Raw genomic sequence first — 22,191 nt, 5'->3', positions numbered from 1 at the left:
AGAGGCATGCGGCTGAATTGCAGCATTTATGGCACGTGCCGAAGCAGCAGCGGTCGTGCCGCGTGGCTGTGCCGAGGAGAAAAAAAATATCTGAGGTTAAAGCAGATGGAACCAAACAGGGAAACTGTGTCAGTTCTGCAGCAACGGCGGGGGGGAGAACAGGAGGAAAAGGGATCCCTAAGGAGAGGCTGGCGCTCGCCACTGACTCCAAAGTGACGAGCAATATCAAAAAGAAATTAATTTCCTGGGGAAAAGCAGCAGCGACAGGGATAGGTCCAGGATTTGCATGATGGGCAAAAGGAGGAATGGAGCAGCTCGTCATGCCAAAGCCGGCAGCTGTGGGAGACCCAGCAGGGGGGACAGGAGCTGCAGGTTGCAGCACCACAGAGGGCCTTGCTGCCAAACTGCAGCACGCGGGCGCCGGCAAACTGGAGGGGATGTGGGGAGAGAGCAGGGATGTGGGGAGAGAGCAGGGATGTGCGTCCGAATTTGCCGAGCAGAGGTCTGAGCAAGCTGAAGTAGCTCAAAATATGCACCACACATTTATTTCAAGCAGGCTCAGAAAGGCAGCCATTGCAGCACACAGGAGACAAGAGCTCTGCCGATGGGTCTGGCCCGACGGTCTGCGCAGGGAGAGCGCTTCGGTTCAGCGGCACAAAAGGAACAGAAATCGCAGGTTTTGCACAGGGCGACGGCAGGCACCAACATTTCAGTGCAGACCACGGTGACCTGGGGCGCTGAGACAGACCCTGCACTGCCTGGGCTGCAGGTGGATAAATCTGGCTGCAGCACTGCTGCTCGCTGCCACGCGGCAGGACCCAGCTGGAAAATAAGTGACGCTGCCCATAACCTGGTCCCCCGAATTGCTGGGTGACACCCTGCCTGCGTGGACAGCCTGTGGGCAGCACCCACCACAAAAAACATTTAGGCAAATACACAGTGCAAAGGGGGAGAGATGCAGATGGGTCATGCTGGCACTGGGAAAGCCAAGCGAGAGACCAAGCCAAGAAGGAACAAGCTCCTGGCATAGCTCCTGCCAGGGAGAAACGCAGGCAGGAGCATGGGCAGGGGCGCAGGCAGGCAGCAAGGAAGAGAAGCGTAGAGCAGCATCTTTCCAATATGAATCAGAAATGGTTTCGGAAGGGCAGCCTGGCGATTCATTTGGTTTGTGGCAACTCAAAGGCATTTTCAGTGTTTCAGGTGATGATTTCAAGGTGCCGTTATGAAATTACACTGATTAAGAAAGATAATTAAAATTTCTTGTCCTGGTAACCCACATGTGCTGCTCAGCCTTAACCACAGGAGGCATCCCACCAGGCCCACGGCTGCTGTGCCGCGTGGCGTGAAGCGCATCCCTAAGTGCCAGACCACAGCTGGGATGGAGCGGCACCCATCTCGATGAGCACCCTGAAAAAAGGGGGTTTTGGGGTCTCAGAAGAACACGTCAGGATATGAGGCTAGAGTGGGAGGGAGGCAAGTGCAAAGCCAACATGAGGGCCGGGACGAGCTGGGAAATGGCGCTGCCTTCCCGTTGGCATGAGGATGCTACACAAGCAGGCAAAAGGGAAAAGGAGACAAAAAACAGGCAAAGAAAAATGTGATTGGAATCATGGAGGTGCTTAAAAACAGGCTTTGAAGCTCCACAGCTACTCAAGACTACCTGCTTGATTTTCCACCTTCAGACTAAAGACACTAACCAGCTGAACACTAAAAACCGATTCACCCCGGATAACAGGAAGGTGGATCAGAAGGAAAAATAACCCGGCTGCTCCCGCAGGGACTAAATGTCAGGGCTGGGGGTGAAGGGAGAGGGGCATGGACCTCGAAAAGCAACCTGGTGATGGAGCAAGATGCGCTCCGCTCTCATCACTGCCCCATCAAGTGTTTTCCTCTTTTCTTTTTTTTCTTGCTAGGAGTTTCCAACGCGAGGCACATCTCATCAAAGTCTTGCGGAGGATTGTGCTCTTGTAATTAAAAAAAAATATATATAAAAAGGATGCCTGGATGTATGGTTTTTTTAATTAAAGAACACTGCCTGCCCTACTTTATTAATTGGAGTATGGGAAATAATGTATCAGGGTGGTAGAGAGTTTGGGGAATAGGACAGATGGAGCTGGTGTACATTTTCAATCAAAGCACATAAAAATTAACATACAGAAAGATTTTTGTGTGTGTGTGCTAGATTACTTATGCTTGATTTTTTTTTTTTTCAAAGGCTCAAATTAAGCCTGTTTTGTATCTCTGTGCCTCAGGAAAAGACAAAAAGAAAGGGTAAGTGCTGTGTTTACAGCGCTGGAGCTTCACCCCTGCTCTCCCAGTTCTGTTTTAATGCCAAGAGATGATTCTGCTTTGAAAAAGGGGTTTTGAAGGTCTTTTTTTGCAGAGCAGAAACTATCGGTGGGGAGAAAAAAATTTGGAAATCAAAAGGAAAATCTAAGACACCAGGAGGGTTGTGCGGTCGGGGAGCCAGGCAGGTAGAGCGCTGGCAGAGGCACCTGTGTCCTCAGGGCCATCGTCCCACCTTCAAAAGGCTGCAAATCCACACTGCAGAAGAGGGTTGCAGCCACTGACCTCCTCCAGGCACTGGGGAGCACGACCGGCTCCCCGGTTTTTTTTCCAAAAAATCAGCCTCATTCCCCTCCAAAAAACCTCCTTCTGCAAACAGCATCCCTGCAAGCATGCACCCCCCAGCCACCTCTGTGCCGGAAGCCTCACCCCCCCCACTGCGACCCATTAGGGGGGAGATAGCATCTCGACCGAGAAATTACAGATAATCTTGAGAAGAAGCATGCTTGGCACTCTGACTGTACTGAACTCCTTTTATCTGTTTCTGCTGCACTTAAAAAATGGGTGTCCCCAGAAGAAAGAGATAACTGCAGGACCGTGGACGACTGGCCTTCTTATCTGGGATGTTCTTTGCAATGCAGGAGGTGCACAACTTGTTTAGAGCAAATTAAACCCTGTAATTTAACCTAAAGGCAACTAAAATCACCCCAAAATAATTTAAAAATATGCTTATGTTAAATTTCGATTTTCCCTTCAAATGTCTATTTTTCATGTAATTTTTGGCCAAAAAGGTCCACAAAAAACATTACCTCCCTTACATTTATACAGTCATCTCGTGGGCTTTCCAGCTTTTAGATGCCTTTGCAATGCCATCCTGCTTGGGAGTGACTATTGCTTTCATTTTAACGCTCCTCTGCGAAATAAAAGTGATTTTCATTGATTTTGTTTTAACGCCAGGCATGAACTTCTGCTCCTGCTCTTCATTTTACATGGCAGAACTTTACCACACAAGATTGAGGTAAAAAGAACACTCTTAAATTTAAATTTTTAATGATCTAGGACTAGTTGGAAATCATTAATTTTGTTAAGGCAGATGAAAAGCGATCAAAGCCAAAGCAGTGAATGTACCGCTGTGTTGCCACCATCCGCTTCGGTGTAATGGGGTGGAAAAGCAGACGAGAGGTTAATTGCTGTCAGTGGGGACTTTTTGGGGGCAAAATAGAAATAGCCTTTTTCTCAAGGAGACATGTCGGTGGTAGTCTGACTACAAGAAAATAATTATAAGTCCTGGAATTGTCTCTGAAGATTTAGCAAATATATGAAATAGTCTGTAACAAATTGAGATGTCAAGTAAGAAAAAACCCTCACCTGCGACTGCTGTTATTTAAAACCCCCGTGGGAGGAGAGGGCGTGAAGCCCTGAGCCTGGCAGGGATGCTGCAACCTCCTCCCGAGCCCGCACGGCTACCACAATACACAGAATAAAACATGCCTTTGGGTTCGTGCTAGCATGTGCTAGCCCGTGGTGGGAGCATTCAGCTGGAGGAGGAGGAAAAAAAATGTTGTGCATTGAAAAGAAAATCAATTTCCTCTACATCTCTATCTATCAGGCTGCGTTTCCAAGCCAGCTGGCAGGTTGAAGTATTTGCCTTCTGATGTGCTCCTTTGTTAATGGTGTGATTTGTGTCAGATCAGCGTCTCTTAATGTAATTATACCGATTACGGCAGAGGAACGGGAAGATAAGATGTGGCTGGAAGAGCGGTTACATCCTCAGCTCACTCCAGCGTTATAGCCATGTAATTCTGGGGAAAACCAGAGTTCTGCAAAACTGGCATTTAACTGAGGGCTCGTTAAAGGTCCAGCCGATGTGAGCCGGCACCTTGCTGTTTAGGACCAAAAGATAGGAAGTCTAAACCCAAAGTCCGCAGAGGTCTCGGGGACCTGCCCATCGACTTGGTGGGGCCATACACAGGGATGCAGAAGGTCAACGCTCGGACCATGCCCTGGATTGAATTTCTCCGACAGCTCGCCTTTTGTTAGAGTCCCCCCGGGTGTCTAACGCCTCTTTGCTGTTCCCAATAAGGGCATATAAATGTTTTCCTCTCTGTCATATTTGTCTTCCCTAAATTGCGCCATCCCATGGAGGCTGGCCAAGGAAGCGGGAAGCCATCAATCAAGACAACATTTTTTGCACCCATCTGTGCTCTTCCAACAATTGTAAATACAGACATTGAAAACCGAGACAGGTTTTTACCCGCGTTTCTGACCGCGGCTCTCTTTTCTGGGCAGCCTAGAAGTGAGAGACAGAGCTACCGCAGCGATGCACGGGGAGGGGTGCGGCTCTGGGACAGCGATTTCTGCAGCTGGGTACGGAGCACGCCTGGGACACCCCATCCTCCCCTCTCACGTCTCCCCCCGTGTTTCCACACGTGGGATGCCCACAAGCCAGCAAGAACTTTCACTCCCGTGCTGCTGCAGCCCAGTGCGGACCCTGTGGTTCCTCACCCCCTCCCCAGGGCCCTCCCTCACCAGTGAACCTGCCAGCTCATCGCAACTCTTAGTTATTTTAAGAAAACGCTTAAGAAAGCGGGCGCTTTCCTAAATACAGGATGCAGATCCCTGCCCTAGATTAGCTCTTGAAAAATGCTGTCATTTCAAGGCAACAGCGGCAGTACCAATGGGTGCCGCTGACACCAGCTGCCTCGGTCAGGGGAGTGTCAGCAAATGCACCAAACAACAACAAAACCATAGCGGGAAGCCGGAAAGGGAAGTCAAGGGCAACCTTCCTCCAGCTGATAAAATTATTGCACACCATCCACATCTTACAGCTCCCTAAGCACCACTAAATGCTTCACCAATGCATTGCTTACGTAAAAAGGCATAATTCTCTTACCGGGTTTGGGGATGAGTCCTTGAAAAGGCCTGTAAAAAATAAGGAAAAAAGGAGATTTAAAATGAAATGCCACCGGGAAGCCATCACGCCTGGCCTGAGCACCCTCCTGCAGCCCAGGGAAGGTTGGGGGTCAGCCTGTCCTTCGTAGGCGGTGCCATGACCCAGGCAGGACCCGGAGGAGCTCTGCGGGGACGGGGTGCTTGCAGTCCCCGGGGACACGCGCCCTGCTTGGGGCGGCGCGCACCGTGCCAGGAAGCAGACGGGCAGCGTGGCCCAGCAAGAGGGTGACGGAGCCACACTTCAAGCCTCTGTTTTTCCCAGTCTCACCTTACAGTGATGCAGCGATAAGTGCCTTTGCCCTCCCCCTTGTGTCCCACCCCCTTTGGCTGCAAATCCCGCAGGACCCCCTCACAAACGGCCAGTGCCCGGCACCTCTCCAAGTGCTGTGGGAGCCTGAGCACTGCCTTTCACCAGCAATGAACCGAGCAACATTCCTCCTATCTCAAGACTCCTAGAAAAGGCGCTGGGATGTCTCTGCCCACATAACCATCGCACCGAGCACCGTTTTCTCCCGCCGGCACCTTTCCCACCACCTCTCCAGGCAGCAGACAGGAGGAAAGAGCAGGACACTATTTTACAGTGTCCCCGTTTCTGTTGAACCATTAGCTGTCAACTTAATAGCTGTCTCGGGGGCTGGAGACATTTCTAGTATTTACAGCCCTGGCCCAATGGGGCTGGCAGAGCTGGGGGTGTGTTTAGGTCGGCCTCCTCCTCTCCCCCTCCTGCTCGGCAGGGTGGCGGACACCTCTCGCCACGTACCTCGTCACGGTGAACTTGATTTTATCGGCGACGGCCAATATCCTCTCCAGATTCTGCGAGCCGAAGGTGCACGGCTTCCTGAAGGGGATCCCGGGGGGCAGCCCCTCTATAATCACTGACCCTGGATTGCTCTTGATCCGCTTGTATGGCACTTGCACAGGGTATTTAATCCCCAAGGCCTCACCTGGGAGAGAAGCGAGCGGTAAGTGAGCAGAACACCAGGGATGTGATTTCTACGGTGACTCTGGCTCCATCCCTGGCCCTGCCAAAGCACGGCACGGTGTGAGCAGGCTGCTCGAGGCACCACATCAAGCATTACATCAAGGACTAACATTTTCAGGCCAACTCCATGATGGGAGTGGCGGGGTCCCAAGGCAGCTGCGAGCATGCAGCAGCGCTGGTGGGGCTGAGGAGAAGCACCAGCCTGTACAACGATGCCCATGCAGTGCAGCAGGAGGGTTGGAAATCAGCAGCTTTGCTTCAAGACATTATTTGGAGATAACTCCATAGGCATGTTCCCTCTCTGAGGCCTGGCTGCAGGACTGAGGCTACACATTTCCTTGCAAATAATTGCTGTTGTGGGTACTTGGGAACTTGCACAAGTCTTACTGCTGCCTAGAAAATGGGGATAACGTCATTCCCCTGCCTTGCTTGATAAAGAACAGACGCGGGGGCAGGCAGGCCGTGGGAGTGCCCTGCAGAGCCCATGTAGGTGCCCTAGGGACAGGAGGAGCGGCATCTACTTGTCCCCCAGCGCGCCTGTGAGTGCTCGCTACGGCCCCTCCTTATTCCCTTCCCAACCTCCCACCACCCCCCACACTACCACAGCTCCACAGTTCTCCACTGATGAATTTACCACCATTGTTCTTCACACAGGCGAGGTTCAAAGGAAAAACCCACCGAAACGTGGCTGGAAAGGGCAGGCGGTGGGAAGGGCTGCGGCGCGCTCCCCACCGCGGGTTCCCCCCTGCTGTGTGGGAGCCGCTAGGCAGCAAGCGCCTGCGGCAAAGAGCACCGATTCCCAGACCCACCGTCCCCTCCCCAGCCCTCTGAGGTGCCGGCCACTCAAGGGCGAGGTGAGAGAAAGCACCTGGCAAGGAGGAATCAGGAGGAGAGGGGAGGGGTAGGGAGACAAAAATTAGGAGGGGATAAGGAGGCGATAAAACCAACTCCCACCCTGGTTTCTCACCATATTTCTTATTGAACAGGTCCTGGACTTGTTCCCGCAGCGTGTTAGCGATGTCTATTCTGGAGAGCCTGGCATCATAATTTTCTGTAAAATAAAGAAACAATTATGGACTTCTGCTGGTAAATTAAAAGGCACTCTGTGACTTTTAAGTAATGCCATTTTCTAATTATAGGAAAGTCCTTATCTTGCAATTAGCTAATCTCTGGAGTGGGCCATTCAAAGTCCTTAAAAATAATCTAAACAGAAATATGTTTCTTTTTCCCCCCGCCTGTTTGCTAAGAATAAAAGCCACATGAAATCGAAGATTCAGTTGCGATAACTACCAGCATTAAAATAAAACACACTCTCAAGCCTCTCTGAAAAGCCAAAGCCTTTGAAAAGCCTCCGTCCCTCTCTGGCCCCGGTGGCCTGAGGAAAGGGATGCTCAAGCAGGGCAGCATTTGCACCCCCCAGCCCACGGGCTTCTCACCACTGCTCCTTTCCCTGGTGGAGCTGCCCTGCCGGCTGCTGGTGCGCACCGGACGGGAGCAGCACTTACACAAACATCATCTGGGTTGAAAAAGCCCCAGAAAAGCCAAACTCCGACGCTTGCAAGACTTAATTATGCATCCTGCAAGGTCAGATGGTGAGATAAGCAAAGCCAGTTAATTAGGGCACCATGCAGAGCGCTTCAAGCCTCTTCCTTGGACCTACGGGACTGCCCGCCCCCGTTGCGTGTCTTGTCTTCTGGTAGTCTGTCCTTCCCATCCCCTCACCCCACCTCCTCCTCTCCTCCCCTCCCTCCCATCCTTGCCTTGCCTTGCTCCTCCGCCATCCCACCGAGCCCTGCCCCACAGCCGCTCCCTTCCCACATCTGTTTGCTCCACACAGCCCCCGCCACGGGCCAGGGACTCTGCCTCCAACCTCCCGCAGGCGCCTCCAGGCCCTCACCTTGAAAGCCCTGTCTCTTCACAGCATCCTCCAGCAGCACCTCGCTCGATTCCCTCTCGCTGGTGGCTGAGACAGGGGACATAAGAGGAATTAGGATTCGTGGTGCTGCTGGGGGAGACACACAGGAGGGGGTTTCCAGCCAAAAAACGAGGTGGGGAGGGAAGGCAAGAGATGCGCTGTACGAAAACGCTCTCACTCCTCTCCTACCTAGTCCTTAACGGCCCGGCTGCCGGGCGTCTCGCAGCCTACCTTTGGCTGCCGGGCTCTCCGACGACGGCTCCTTTATGCCCTCCGCCAGCAGCTCTGGTCTGGAAAACAGCAAGAAGCAGAGGGCACGTGAGTGAGCATCCCGGCCAGCAACACCCCGCTGCTCCAGCATCCCCTAGGACAACACTCCTCCAGCCACAAACCACTAACCGTGTCTGGCTAACACAATTTTAAAGCTCTTGCGATGCAGCGGGAGAACTTTGGAAGTCATTTTCATGCCAACAGACTCTTTAGTGAGCCAATGTGATGCTCCTCAGAATGAGATTAAGCTGGCGAAGGCTGAGCAGCTTAAATCGGCTGTTACAGACTTTTAGAAGGCACGGTCCTGCGTGCTTCTCGGGGATGGGAGAAGCCATGCACAGCTCCTTTCAACACACCGTTGGCCCCAAAAATTGTCACTTGGTATCTAATGCTAAAACCGCATGCTAAGGCGATAGCAGGGCTTGTTACAAGCTGCGTTGAAGCTGTGCTAGAGAGAGGGGTCTGGCATGGGGACAGGAGAACCCCCAAAACGCGGTCAGGCTGGCCTGGCAGCTGCTGGTCTGGTACCACAAAAATCTCTGCGCTTTCAACGTTTATTTTCTGTTTCAGCCAGCAGCACGTTGGTTGCATCAGCTCTCTCCCCTGCAAGGGAGGCCGAGTTAGCATTTGGGTGACAAACCCCTCAAAATACCTAAAGACATTTTTAAATCCATCTCTGCTGGATTCGTTCCCTCCTTCAGGGCAATGTCACTGTGTGACATCAGTCATGGCTTCTCACAGCCCCTCCAGCTCCCGTGACACCCCCTGCTCCCCACTGCAATGCAGCATCTTCCCTGATGCCCGCAGCATCCCGCTGAGGCACAGATTTACACATCTGGACCTCGGCCAGTGCCGCTTCACATAAGAAAGCCCTCCAGGGCTCCCAGCCCCATTCCTTGCTCCACACCTGAGCACCCTGAAGGTTAAAGGCTCTGGCTCCTCTCACCCACCCTTGGGAGCTCCCTGCTGCTGTGGCCAGACCTTTGCAAAAGTGGATTAAAACCCCAAAGGACATCAAGGGAGAGATGGCAACACCACCGCTGCCTCTTGGGGATGGCTCCAACAAGGCAACCACCCATGGCTGCTTCTAATCAAGCAAATTTATTGAAGGTGACCAAGTGATGGCTGTTTCCCAGCACACTGTACAGCAGCAGGAGCTCCAAGCAGGAACATCCTCCCAGGGCATGGCCGCTCCACCTGCCTTACCTTTTAATGACAAACTGGATGTTGTTGCTCGCTTGCAGGATCTTCTTCAGCTTTGCAATCCCGAAGCAGTTGGGGCGCCGCAGCAGGATGCCCTCCGGCAAGCCCACAACGAACAGGTCCTCAGGATACATCAGGAACTTGGAGTAGGGAACTTTGACCGGCTCAGATATTCCTATGGCTTTTGCTGCGTGGGGACCAAATCTCATTAGTTTGCTGGGCCTCCATGTCAGGTCAAAGCAGCAGTGACACAATATGTTGGTGGGGGGCTGGAAAGGTTTTTGGAGAGCTTATATTGTCACTCTGTGCCTGGTGGGGATGTCCCTGATGCTAGCAGACACAGCTGAGGAGTAGAGCCAGGCAGCCGCCGGGAGGTGGCTTTTGCATTTGCTGCATTAACGCAGCCTGCCTTTTGGTGGCACACATTGAAGGGGCTTCCTATAAAGGTTGCAAATATCTCTCCACGAGACAACGGGACCCCACGTCCAGACCTCCATAATGTCCCTCTGCCAGGTGAGGGGACAGAGAACGTGCCTGGGGCTGCCCTGCCAGCCGGTGCAACCCAGCATGGTGAAGGCTCCCTTTCCTCCGCTAAATATTGCCAATAAGCAACTGAACAGCTAGCATCAAGCAGCGCTGTTTGGCCAGAGGTGAAAAACCAGGCCAGAATTCCACAAGTGTGGGCGAGGACTCCCACTCCGTTACTAAAGCATGGAGCGCATCCAGGGCCATCGCCCACCAGCCGTTCCAGCTGCATCCCCAGCACCTAACCCTGCCCAAGAGCATCCCAGCCCTTCCCCTCTCCCCCAGTCACAATGGGCTCTGCCCCCGCCTTTTGGGGACCGCCAGGCGGAGCCACGTCTCCTGGTCCCGCCAGTGGCAAAAACTTACTGCCAGCTCTCAAAATGCACGCGTGGCCCCATTTGTGGGTTAAATTTCTGGGTTAAATAACCTTTCTAAAAAGGGGTGAGCAGAGCATGCCGAGTGCCAGCCTTCCTGGGCCACGCCATGACCACCTCAGGTGGAAAACTCCCTCTGATATTTCAAACAAGTGATGGCGGGGGGGGGAAACATTTTGGTCCTTCCCTCCACAGGAGGAAGGCTGAAGGTCACAGCAGCAATTCCTGGGCTGCAGCCAGCAAAATGGCATCGAGGAAACAAAGGGGAAGAGCTGCAATAACAAGGCCCTGGGAGATTTCAAATGCATTTGTAAGCCCAGCAGACAGCAAATGAACAAATTAGATTGCACCTTTACTCAGCCGCTGGTTTGGAAATGGTAGGTGACATTTCAGAGCAATTAGTAGCTCCCCACGGCAGAGGCCGGCACTTGGCATGATGAACATGTGTTAATGACCATCTTACCGTATCTTGTGTTGAACAAAATTTCAACTTGTTTCCTCAAATGACTTAAAACGTCCCCTATACCATCTGCAAAAAAAAAAAAGAAAAAAAAAAAGGAAAAGAAAGAAATGCTCTGAGAAATCAGCTGCCTCTGGGGCAAGCAGTGCACAGCGCAGGCAAGCAGCCCCTGACCTCCGGCAGAGCCGGCTGCGCACTCTTCACACCTCCCAGACTGGTGTTGGTCCTCCAGGAGCTGCCTCTGAGCTCGCCCCTAAGTGAGGAAGGGCAGGAACGCGCCTGCCACAGAGCTGTGCCAGCAGCAAGGAGGGAAAAAGGTAGGGAAAACAGTAAATCCAGCAAGAGAGGGGAGGACAGAGCCTGAGAACACAGGAGTGTCCTTTCCACGCAGAACTTTTTGGAAGCTGAATGCTTTGCTGATTAGGTAGGAAGCCCAGGAAACCCAACCCAAAAATACATCTGTGTTCATCCATTCTTCCAAAAACTTGCAGTGATCAGGCAGTGCCTGGGGCTCATCGCACGCTCACCTGATCCCTCCATCTGCTTTTCCTCGTGTCGCGACTCCTCGCTGGACCCCTTCTCTGTCCCTGCTGAGGAAGAGGAGGATTAGTGGTAGCCAAGTGTTAGCAAAACCAGTCCAGATATGAGCAGGAGGTCTCCAAGACCCCTGCGGTCACCCAACCGCTCCCTCCCGTCACTAAGCTCTGAGCACACAACCCCAGCGCAGGCTCAGGCTGACAGCATCGTGCCAGGAGCTGCATAAGCAGAATAAACCCATCACTTACATCCAAGGGGTCTGCCCGCCTTTTGGCATGGGCTTCCCGGAAGAGGTGAGACCCAGCACTTGGCAGGAGCGAGGGTAGCTGCATAAATTCCCCAGGGTAAACCCCAGTCATGAGCTGGGCAGAGGAGCCAGGGTTTGCAGTGAGCTGGGGCTGGAGAGAGACTGGGAAGGAGCACCAGTGCTGAAAAAGCCACCAGTTTGTCTATCAGAGCTCCTCGCTAGCCTGACTGAGGCCACAACTCAGGAAGCAGGTCCCAACTCCATCACCTTGGCTCATAAATGGTATTTACTCATTTCTCACACACACACACACACGAACTCCCGTGCTCCCGCACAGTCTCCTGGATGCTTCATTTCTGGTACCTGCTACCGTTTCTAGGATGTAGTTCGACTCCTCCGAGGCCATGTGCGTGGGCACCGGGTCGTGCACCTCATCCGAACCAGGTGATCGGTCTGCGGACAAAACCCTATGGGCAGCTTTTGTTTCAATGCTCGGGGGCACCATCCCCAAAACAGGGTTCAGAGGGTCCTGGCCCATCAGCAAGGGCTGAGCAAAGGGCCCCCCAGTCCCGAGACCCCATGCACCACAGCCCATCACCAGGAGCTGCTCTGGGGGTGCATCTGCCTTATTGCTCCCCAGGACCACCTGGAGCTCATCCCTGAAACACACCCAACCTCTCAGCCCAAGGGAAAAGAGCAAAAGTTTCTTCCTAACCTCCATGGAAGGTGAAGAGCAAAAATAGTTCAAAATTATTTACTTGGCTTAATTCCATCTAGACACTCAATTCTGGCTTAAAAAGTTAATGCTGCTTGACTTAGCTACTCCACTGCGGGAAAACCATTCCACTAATTCTTCCGTCCTCCACAAAATCACACCTCCTTGGGTTTCCCTTACATAATCTGTATGCCCTCTTCATTTAAACCTGTCTCCTGTAATGCTGGGCTCTCCAACACCCTCAAAGAGCTACCCAAATTTAGCTTTAAATAAACCTTCAGCTACTTTAAATACTTCAATCAGGTCACTTCTTAACATCACCTTGCAGGATAAAGAATCCACATTTCATCAATTTCTCCCTGTAGGTGAGGACCTCTTTCCTATTAATCCTCCTCCCTGCCTTCAGCTGTACTCCCTCTGACTGAACTCGATCTTCAAATAAGGTAAGAAAAGGTGGACTCTGGACTTGAAGTGTGATCTACCCAGCACTGGAGAAGTGGTAACACCTCCTCCTCCTCCTCGCACGCGCTGCCAGCTCGCCACGTATTAGCTTTCTTCTCTTCCATTAGCGGCCTAGTTGAAAATTAAAATGTTTGATCTACGACTATACCTTGTTCCTTCTGATTCCCATATATTAACCATGCCTTAAGTCCACCCTAAGGTAATCCTGGAGCGACTCCCGGGATATGACTATATTAAGGTGACTGCCGGGTGCAACAGAGATCACACCAGCATGGTGGGGCTGGGCATCACTGCTGTCCCCGGCATCGCTCGCCCTCGGGCACTGTTGCTGCCCGCCTTCTGGTGAAATTATTAATTGATGTTTGTAAAGCACACTGAAAATGCAAAGTGCTAACCATCCACTCACTAAACCCAGACGATCATCCTACCACTTGCTGCACTGTCCATGTCAGGAAACTGGAAAACAACTCTCCCAGCTGCCCCTCAAGCACCCAACTGCTCATCTCCATCGCCACCGAGCTCTCCGGGCAGAAATGTGGGGAAATGCATCAGTGCCACTGATTCCAACACATTTTCAGCACATGCTTAATATTAAACCTGTTCTTACGAACTCTTCATAACCAGGCTGTTCTTCTAAATTAAGGACCACATCAAAAGCATCCATGTTCAATACCTGGGATCCCCCAAGCCCACACATGAAGGAAAGCAGCAAAGCAGGCTCACTTTCTCCAGGGGATAGGCAACATGGAGAAGTGATGAAGGAGACAGAGAAACAAGAACAAGCCCTAGAACACCCTGCGCTACTCCCAGGAAACCCACTCATTCCCAATATGACCCTTAAAACGACCTTCAGTGAAGAAAGACCAGTGCACGGGCACATGGGACCTTCCGTGCTGGGAGATACCCCATGAACATCTCTTCTCAAAGGAACATGCCAAGACACCACAGGGCAGCCCTTGCCTGTGCAGAGGCCGCTGCATGCAGCCGGTACCCCAGCGCCTACCTGGCACGGTGATCTGGATGATGTCCAGCTCATCTGGCTCAATTTTGATCTGCCTGATCCCACCCAGCTCTCCTGAGGTACCTACCGGGGAAAGGCAACAAAAGGCAAATCACCAACAGGAACCAGCAATGCTGCATCTGCCCACCAACGTGGGCAGGGCAGCCACGGCCAGCCACTTCAGTGCCAGCCGAGCATCCTGCAGCAATGAGGCTTTGGCCAATGGGCCCAGCAGCATCAAGCCCGTGGCATGGAAGTACCCAAGGGACGTCTGCAGGCATGGCCTCTGCAGACAGCTCAGCTGGCAGGAGCTGCCGGTGCCACTGAACCAGCCACCCACCCTCATTACATGTTTGTTTCCTGGCTTTCTTCACTTGAAATGACGTGCGTCACCAACAGCGTTGGTGGGGATACTGGAGGAGCCATCTCCAGTGGGCACCCCTGGCATCTTTAGTGCTCCCAAACTCAAGTTTGGGACAGGCCCCTCTGCAGACCCGTGCTCTGGGAGGGCCAACCACAGCCGCATCACGCCAGGGCACAAACGGCTGAACCCTGGCAAAATTCAGCATGGTTTGAACCCCTGCCTGCGGGGAACCTGCGCCAGCCTGGCCATCCTGCAGAGGCTGCCCCAGGGGGATGCTGCATGCGGTGCTCAGCCCAGCTGCCCCTTATCTCCAGATAAATTTCCTCTTTTAGGGTGGGGCTGATTAACTGCAAGGGGTTGAGTCACAGCTTGCACTGGGCAGGCAGCTCAGGGGCCCTCAGCGTGGCTTCACCTGTTGGGTGGTGATTCAATGAGTCGAAGCACCTAAACATGGGGAAAAGCACCTCCTTCTCACTTGCGGTGCTCAGAGTACCGATGCCATTGACTGCCTGGTGACCCAGTCGTGGTGGCTTTTAGGGAAAAGGGAACTCTGAGATTGAAGACTTCCCTCAGCATTGCATTTAAGCATGTTCTCAAGTCCTGTTATTTCAATTTATGCACTTTTGGGACCCAGCTGGAGGGTCACAGGATAAGACCCTTCATCTCTGCGTCTATCAAATGGGGATGAAATCCTGAGAGAACTGCCCCATGGGGCAACCAGGTAACTCCCCAAGCAGCTTTCTCTAGTGTCAGCCCCCAATATCACTATTTTGCAAGAGAAAATGAATTATTCCTCACCTGGTTCACAGCTTTCAGAAACACTACACTTCTCAGACCTGGAAGGGAAAGGCAGACGAGAGAGGTGGTCATGGAGCAACCAGTGGTGTGTGTAGGACTGATCCTGGCAGGAGGGAGAAACACCACAGCCCCCCGCGATGCCAGGCAAGGGCTGCGGAGGTGTCCCCAGGGACAGTGCACCATGGTCCCAGCACCAGCACAACATCCGTGGCTGCAAGGGAAAGCCACGTTTCTGCGGGTTTCTCTGCAACCAAGCTCGGCTCCCAGACTCTCCCCTGGTATCAGCCCTGCCGCTACACACCGATGGATGTTGAAGCAGCTGAGAGCTCCTGAAAGCAAGAGGGGTTTTAAGCCTGAAACCTGGTCAACTCCATCCCTTTGTGGCAGAGCGCAGTGCATAAGGCATCATTACAATCTGGTTACTCATGGAGGTAATGCAAATAGGGAGAAAGGAAAAAAGTCAATTGATTTTGTAAATATTTATTCTGCCCAAAGCTTTTCTCCCCTGAAAACTGGGCGCTATCCCAAACTTGTGTCTACAGTTAACTTTGCATGCTCAGGAATTTACACAAGGTGTACAGCATCCAAATGAGATTACTTTGCATTCTTAGAACACATTTGCTTTCTGTCTCTCTCTTTCTTAAAAAAAGAACAACCACTGCACTTTGGCAGTAAATGACCTAAAGAACAGCACCAGAAAACACAATCCTCTACAACACTGGTCCTTCAGGAGGAAGGAAAACCCTTCTGAGCCAGCACCACATCCCTGTTGGCTCAGGGGGAATGTTCAAAAGCAATTCTCGCTCGCCTAAATCCACTCAGCAGCATCAGCAGAACAAACTACGAGCAATGTGAAGAAAGCCAGGAGTGCTCTTGAAACGTTCTTCCTAAATGTGGTATGGGTGAAAAGGATCTCTGGTCTAAAAAGTACTGTATATATTACCTAGGAGCCTTGGGAAGGGTTTTCAACTCTCCCACTTCAAGTCAAAGTCAACCTTTCCCTAGGGAAATCTGGGCGGGGGGAGCTTCCCTGGGGAGTGCGTTATCCCCCAGGTATGTGGCCCTTCTCCCTGGAGCATCCGGCACTGCCCTTTCCCTGGAACTGGACTCTGACCTGGAAGAATCACTGCTATGGAAATGCCCTGCTCCTACCAGGGAACAGAGGTTCCTCATTTGCCGGAAGAACAAAGTGGGATTTGAATATCCACCTATTTTTTCCTGCAGGTGGGTGTTACCAATGCATTGGGAGATTCCGGGAGATTTAAGTTTCCCCCTGCACAGGCAAGCTGTGCATCACCACTGCAGTGCATGATTCCTTTTGTAACCAGAGGTGCACATGAACCTCAGGGTCCGTGGCCCGAATCAATATGCACGCACACAGCGTAAATTAGGAACAAGGCATTTATATACACACAGCTAGGACAAATTTGAAAGGGACCCCAGGATGATCTTCAGGTTGTGCCAGATTCACACCACTGGAAGGCAGTCAGTCCAGCCCAGCATAGCCCAGCGTGGTCCACATGACAGCACCACCACGGGGAGGGTGATCCAAATCTGGCTGGGTACAAGGCACCCCTAAAAACCTCTTTTTTTTCCCCTGGCCCACAGCTGGAGCGCAGCAGGTGACGTGGGGATGGTGCAGCATCAGCGAGGGCTGTATGGGGACCACGAGCTTCCAGCTGCCTGCAGAGGTCTGCAGCAGCAAACCTCAGCTGCCACCCTGCTGGCATGCTCCTGCAGACATGCGGGGGCTGGTTTTTTACCTATTGCTTTGCAGAAACCAGCTCAACATCCGTAATATCCCAGCCTTCCACCTCCTTGTTTCCAGTCACACCAATTTAACTGCACAGTGGGATCTTCTGCAGCAAAAATTAAGTGTCCTAATTGCAAATGTTAATGAATGGGAAAACAAGAAGCCTCGGGCCAGGTTTCAGCCCCGCAGCATGCTTAGAGGCCAGTGGTATTTGAAGCATCACCGTTTGCCCTGGCATCCAACACGCAACGGATGCTCTGCCACTCCCCAAGTCTAAACGCCTCCAGACACAGAGCTGTTCAGCAAGGTGTGGAGAGCAATCGAGAGCTGGCTGAGAAATGGTTTTGTGGCTAAGCCCTAGCTGGGGATCCTGGAGATTCAGTTTAATTCCCCATAACACCAGTGAAGAACCTTAAGCCTGGACCCAGCCCAACCAAGTTCCCACCACAGACATCTCTGGCCAAGGCTCTCATCCAGAGTCCCTTCATCATTCAGGGGGAGAAAAAGGCACTCGTGGGGTGTGATTCCTCCAACCCGTTTTAAATGGTTGGAAAGGGCTGACTCAGTGGCGCACTGAGCTCACTGCTGATGAAAGGTGCTGGAGTGACTCACTCAGTCCTGCTCCAGCACAGATGCCCGAAGGCAGCCGCCGCCACCCTCCCTCCATCAGAGTGGCGAGCAGCCATGCTGCCATGGCCCAGCTTCACCAGCGCAGCATTCGGGGTTGCTGTCCTTTGGGGGTGACACCTGCGCGCTGAGCACTGACCATTTCAACCCATGTACAATACCAATGCCCAGAGCCAACCAACATCACCTGGTCCAGGAAAGCCAACCCAACCACCCACTCATCTTAACGCCCTTCCCATGCCCATGGTTGACTCTGCCTTGCATCACAGCTCCAGCGTGGCATGACTTGTATTGCACTCGCAGCCAACGGGACGAGGAGCGGGGCAAGCCTCTGCAAAGTACAGAAAACGTCACTGTGGCATAGCATGGGCCACAAGTGACACCCATCGGTGCTCCCAGCACCCTGCCCCTGGTGAAGGAGAGGATGAGAAGAATTTGGCATGTTCTATTTAGCAAAATGAAGCCTGGGAGGGGACGTGGGGGTGTCCCGCAGCAGTGGGGCAGCAAGGTTGTGCACGAGCCATCCCAACCCGTGGGGTAAAAACCACCCTCAAACCCTCCTTTGAAGCTGGAGAAGCCCAGAGGGCTGGGTGATGAATGCCAGCCCCATGGACTGGGCAGCTTGAGAGGTCTCTGCCCTCCAAAGCTGCGAGATTTCAGTGCTTGGTGCACTGCCGGGCTTGCTCGCTGCCTGCTCCAACGCTGCCAGCGTGGCAGGTTCCCCACCCAGGGCAAGCATGGCTTTAGAGGCACACAGTGGCCACATCCAAGGGGGCAAACCTGAAACAGCACTCAGGAGAACCAGAAGGAGACTCCAACCTGTCACAGGTTCATGTCAGCAAAGAGCCAAGGAGGGAGGGGAGCCCAACACATGCCATGGAGAAGATGGGGACAAGCCACCCCATCTCCCCATCCCAGCCTGCAGAAGTTGCTGACCCCACAGCACCGCCCGCAGCCCCAGCAGCCCGGAGAGACTTTGAGCCGGAGAGGCTGAGGAGCGCTCGCTCTTACACCCCTGCTCCTGAGCCTCCCTGCAGCCGGCAGCCTCCAGCATGGGTGTGCGGACAGACATGCCAGCAAAACTCATTTTGCTGCTTGCAAACCCACCCGTGACCGAGCCGGCTGTGCAGGGGCAAGGCTGGGAAAAGGCTCCTTTCCCTGAGGCACAGCCTTGCCTGCAAGCGTCAGTTATACTGCTATAAACTACTGCCCCACTTCTCTTTATTTAAAGCGATTTTAAAGGTAAATGTTGGGGCTAAATATTACCTTGCTTCTGACCAGCTGAAGCAAAAATGAAGGAAGCTGGAGCTACACAGAGAAAAATACCTTCTGGATCTCCCAGCATTTGTTGGAGAGCAATGCTATATGCTCCATAGGCGCTGCCAGCACATTACAGACCCACCTAGCTTGTGGCATGGCTGTACCAGAAACAGGTACTCTCATAAAAAGCCTCCTGCCCTGCTGAACTGTATAACCCCACCTTTATTAAAACATCCGCTAATCCGGTATTAGTCTCCCTTTGAGCTTTATAAACACGTAACGCTTAATTATCAGGATGTTGTGTTACAGTGCTGGCTTAGGGTGCATCTTTAGGCCATGCTTTAACACTGGAGATCGCTCCTGCAGATAATCCCAGCCTGCCTGGGTACGACCCCTATTTAATCAGTTTTGTATGAAATCAATGATTCCAAACTTTGCTATTTTGGCTCACAAAAGGATGGGGGTGCTCGGTCTCCTCCTATGCCAGCTAGCTGTACCATCGCAGTGGTGTTAGGGAGGCAGGAAAGCAATGCCCTTACAGCCACTTGCCTTCCCACCACGTTACCCACAACATCTCCCCAACGCTGCAGCTTACTGAATCACACCCGTTGTACCATCCCATGCCCATCCTTCCCAGCCAGCATGTGAGCCGGCAGCACAGCAATAACCTGCTGTGCACATTAACGTCCCCAAAATAATTCTCCGAAGGATGTCACTTGGCAGCGGCTGCGGGATGGGAGTGCCACTTACCTGCTGTTGGCCTGAGAGGTCCCCGCCAGGTCCAGCACGGCCCCGCGGTGCGGCTCGGGGGAGATCTCCCCGGGGGGGCTGGAGGGTTCCAGCTTGGTTGGATCTTTGGTAAATTTGCTTCCTGGTGCCAGGTGCACAGGGCAGGTTTGGAAGGAAAAGCAAAACCAGAATTAGCAACCAGAGAGGCCAAAAAATGATGCAGCTTTTCCACCTCCATTTCTTCTCCCTCTAGCCCCAGAGCTGAGGTCAGGGTCGGGGGCAGGTGTTCAAGAGTCACCAGATTGCAAAGAGAAGGGTGTAGATTTAATTGGGTTTACACATTAAAATACTAGCAAGAAGCTTGCTTAAACCTCTGCATAACTAAGTGGGTGCTGGGAAGCCCTGCCCGGGATGGAGCATCTCTGGAAAGGGCTGGCTGCTGGGACAGGGTGGGGACCAGGAGAGGTGGGGACCAGGCTCAGCAAATCCAGGTATAGCCAGGGCCATGGACCAGTGCTGCAGGAGCAAGCCCCAAAGCAAGAAGAACCCTGTCCCAAGGGAGGGGATGTGCTGCACTGGACAGGAGCTCAGCGAAGCCCAGAGCAGTGGTACCATGGGGAGCCCCGTCCCACAGCTCTGAGCCCTGCACACAACAGGGTAAATCTCTGCTAAAGCAATACGGAGGGGGACAAAAGCATCCTGTCACCATGAAAAACCTCCTCTCTTCCTTCCCTGTTCCTCAGCAACGTGAAAGGAGCTGAAACAAAGCCTCAGCAATGACCTTGGAGATGAAAAGAGTGATCTGAAGGGAGGGTAGGAAATGAAAATCAGGCAGGGAAGGTGAGCAAAGAGCTGAAGGATTAGTGCTGGGGGGAAGGAGGGAATGAAATTACACCGCGAGGCTGCAGAAACCACGTAGGTGTCTTCCTAAATAGCTGCTGCCAAAGGCCCTTCGCTGGTCCTGAAGTGCCATCGTGACATCCCCACCCTTCTAAAACACATCCCGTCCATGGGAACATGAAGCCTTTCTCCTTTCAGCTCCAGCCTGCAAGGAAGGGCAGGTCTCTGGCAGTGGGACCATCAGCAACATAGAGCCTTAAAGACACTATTTATGTATGGACAGTCCAAAAGGCTCCTTTTAATTTGTGCCTTCTATGGACCAAATCTTGTTCTTGCAGCAGTGAAGCCTGCCTGAAGCTGCTACCCAGGGGAGTAGCAAAAATAGGTTTCCTAGCAGTGGTGGGTATTTTAATTAAAGGGTGAGCAAAACTGCATGGGGAAGCTTTGGGATACTTTGCAGTCGGCAATTTAAAATACAGCTCCGCTCAGAAAATAGTGTCTTTGCAAAAATGGCACCTCCTGACTCAGCAGATGGTTTTTTTTTTTGCACAGTCAGATGTGCTGACGCAAATCACAAAAAGCCAGGTTTAATGTGTTTTGCTTCTGGTAGCCCTGCAGGGACCAGGCAGGGGAGGGGGAGCTGCCATCCACCCCAGTCCTGCTGGGTTTGCTTCCTCATCTCCTAATTTCCACTTGTACCTCCCTCCCATGTAACCCCTGAGCTTGTAGCACGGTGCTGATGTACATAAATATGTGACACCTCCCCCCAGATACTCCACAGCCACGATGGATTTGCAAGGAAAATCCAAGCATCCCAAGTCACAGTTCAGTGCTCCATCCTTTGGGGGTGGGTTAGATCTTAAAAAAAATCCTTTTCTTGAGAAAAAAAGTCGTTAATGGGGCTGGAGACAAAGAAACTCCCCCATTGAGGTGGGACCCCCTCAGGCTCTGCTGGAGGTCCCCTTTGGGTGGCTCTGGTGTTGTTGTCCCCAGAGAGCACCCTTGGGGCCAGGGCTGTCGCAGGGCCACAGGGGTTAATTTGGCTGGTGGAGGTGTCAGAGAAGAAGGTGGTGTCAGGAAAGCTGCCAGCATGCAGGGTTGGCAGCTTGGGAAAGAAAAAAAAAAAACAAACCCAAAAAAAACCAACCCCAGAAAACACGTCTTTACTTGCAAGCCAAGCCCAGGCAAACCAGGAGCAGGGCTAGGCGGTGATAAATTGGGGTGCAGTGCCAATACCAGGGCGGTGGGACGGGGGCAGCTGCTGGAGCGAGGGTCAAGGGTCAGGCTGGACTGCACCAGTGCCTATCTCCCTTTATTTGCCAAGAAGCACTTAGCCTGGCTTCGCCAGCTCAAATCAAAAGGAGTAGAAACACAAGACAAAAGAAAGCCGAAGAACCCCCTCTCAGGGTTTTGTCACTGAAAAGATGGATTTTTGTTGTTTTTCTTTTAAAAACAGTCAGGGGCTGGATGATGTTAGCACTTCCCAGCCAAAACCAGGAGAATAATTTACCAGTGAGGACCCCAGCAGTGATTTTTCTTCCTCCTGAAAGCACAGAAACATGCCGTGTGCTGCCTGTAGCTGCAGCTCAGCCCGGCGCAGGGAGCCAGCCCAGCCTCACGCACCAGGGATTTCTCGCTTAAACCTTCAAAACACTATTTAAGGGGCACACGGTGCTTGCACCGATCCCAGGCAAAGGCAATCTCAGCATGCCCGCACCTAGGGCACAGGCAAGGCTTCTCCTCACTAGCATGACTGCAAGTGTCCTGCACTTTTCCTGCTTACAGGTGACATTATTTCAACTCTGCCTCTCTGGATAATCTTTCTATTTTGTGGGCAATAAATCAAAGGACATGAAGAACATACCTGTAAAAATTCTCTCATCAAACATCCT

General features: G+C 52.4%; 1 protein-coding gene across 6 annotated transcripts in view; it reads right to left on the bottom strand.

Moving 5' to 3' along the window:
• GTF2IRD1 (GTF2I repeat domain containing 1) overlaps window positions 1-22,191 on the bottom strand; it is a 68,168-nt gene that overhangs the window by 8,325 nt on the left and 37,652 nt on the right. For 4 of the 6 annotated variants that reach the window (XM_075113248.1, XM_075113253.1, XM_075113251.1 and 1 more), the window contains exons 10-22: window positions 22,164-22,189; window positions 19,481-19,601; window positions 15,091-15,128; window positions 13,932-14,012; window positions 12,115-12,204; window positions 11,495-11,557; window positions 10,971-11,036; window positions 9,612-9,795; window positions 8,367-8,425; window positions 8,118-8,183; window positions 7,188-7,271; window positions 5,999-6,182; window positions 5,180-5,208 (exon numbers count right to left, since the gene is read on the bottom strand). In XM_075113248.1, the coding sequence (XP_074969349.1) occupies window positions 5,180-5,208; window positions 5,999-6,182; window positions 7,188-7,271; window positions 8,118-8,183; window positions 8,367-8,425; window positions 9,612-9,795; window positions 10,971-11,036; window positions 11,495-11,557; window positions 12,115-12,204; window positions 13,932-14,012; window positions 15,091-15,128; window positions 19,481-19,601; window positions 22,164-22,189 (1,091 nt within the window). The remainder of the gene's footprint in view (window positions 1-5,179; window positions 5,209-5,998; window positions 6,183-7,187; window positions 7,272-8,117; window positions 8,184-8,366; window positions 8,426-9,611; window positions 9,796-10,970; window positions 11,037-11,494; window positions 11,558-12,114; window positions 12,205-13,931; window positions 14,013-15,090; window positions 15,129-19,480; window positions 19,602-22,163; window positions 22,190-22,191) is intronic. The other 2 variants (XM_075113249.1, XM_075113252.1) reach the window with 1 other exon arrangement.

Source organism: Phalacrocorax aristotelis, chromosome 18, assembly GCF_949628215.1.
Source record: "Phalacrocorax aristotelis chromosome 18, bGulAri2.1, whole genome shotgun sequence".
Taxonomy (NCBI): domain Eukaryota; kingdom Metazoa; phylum Chordata; class Aves; order Suliformes; family Phalacrocoracidae; genus Phalacrocorax; species Phalacrocorax aristotelis.
This window is presented reverse-complemented; position numbering and strand designations above follow the sequence as displayed.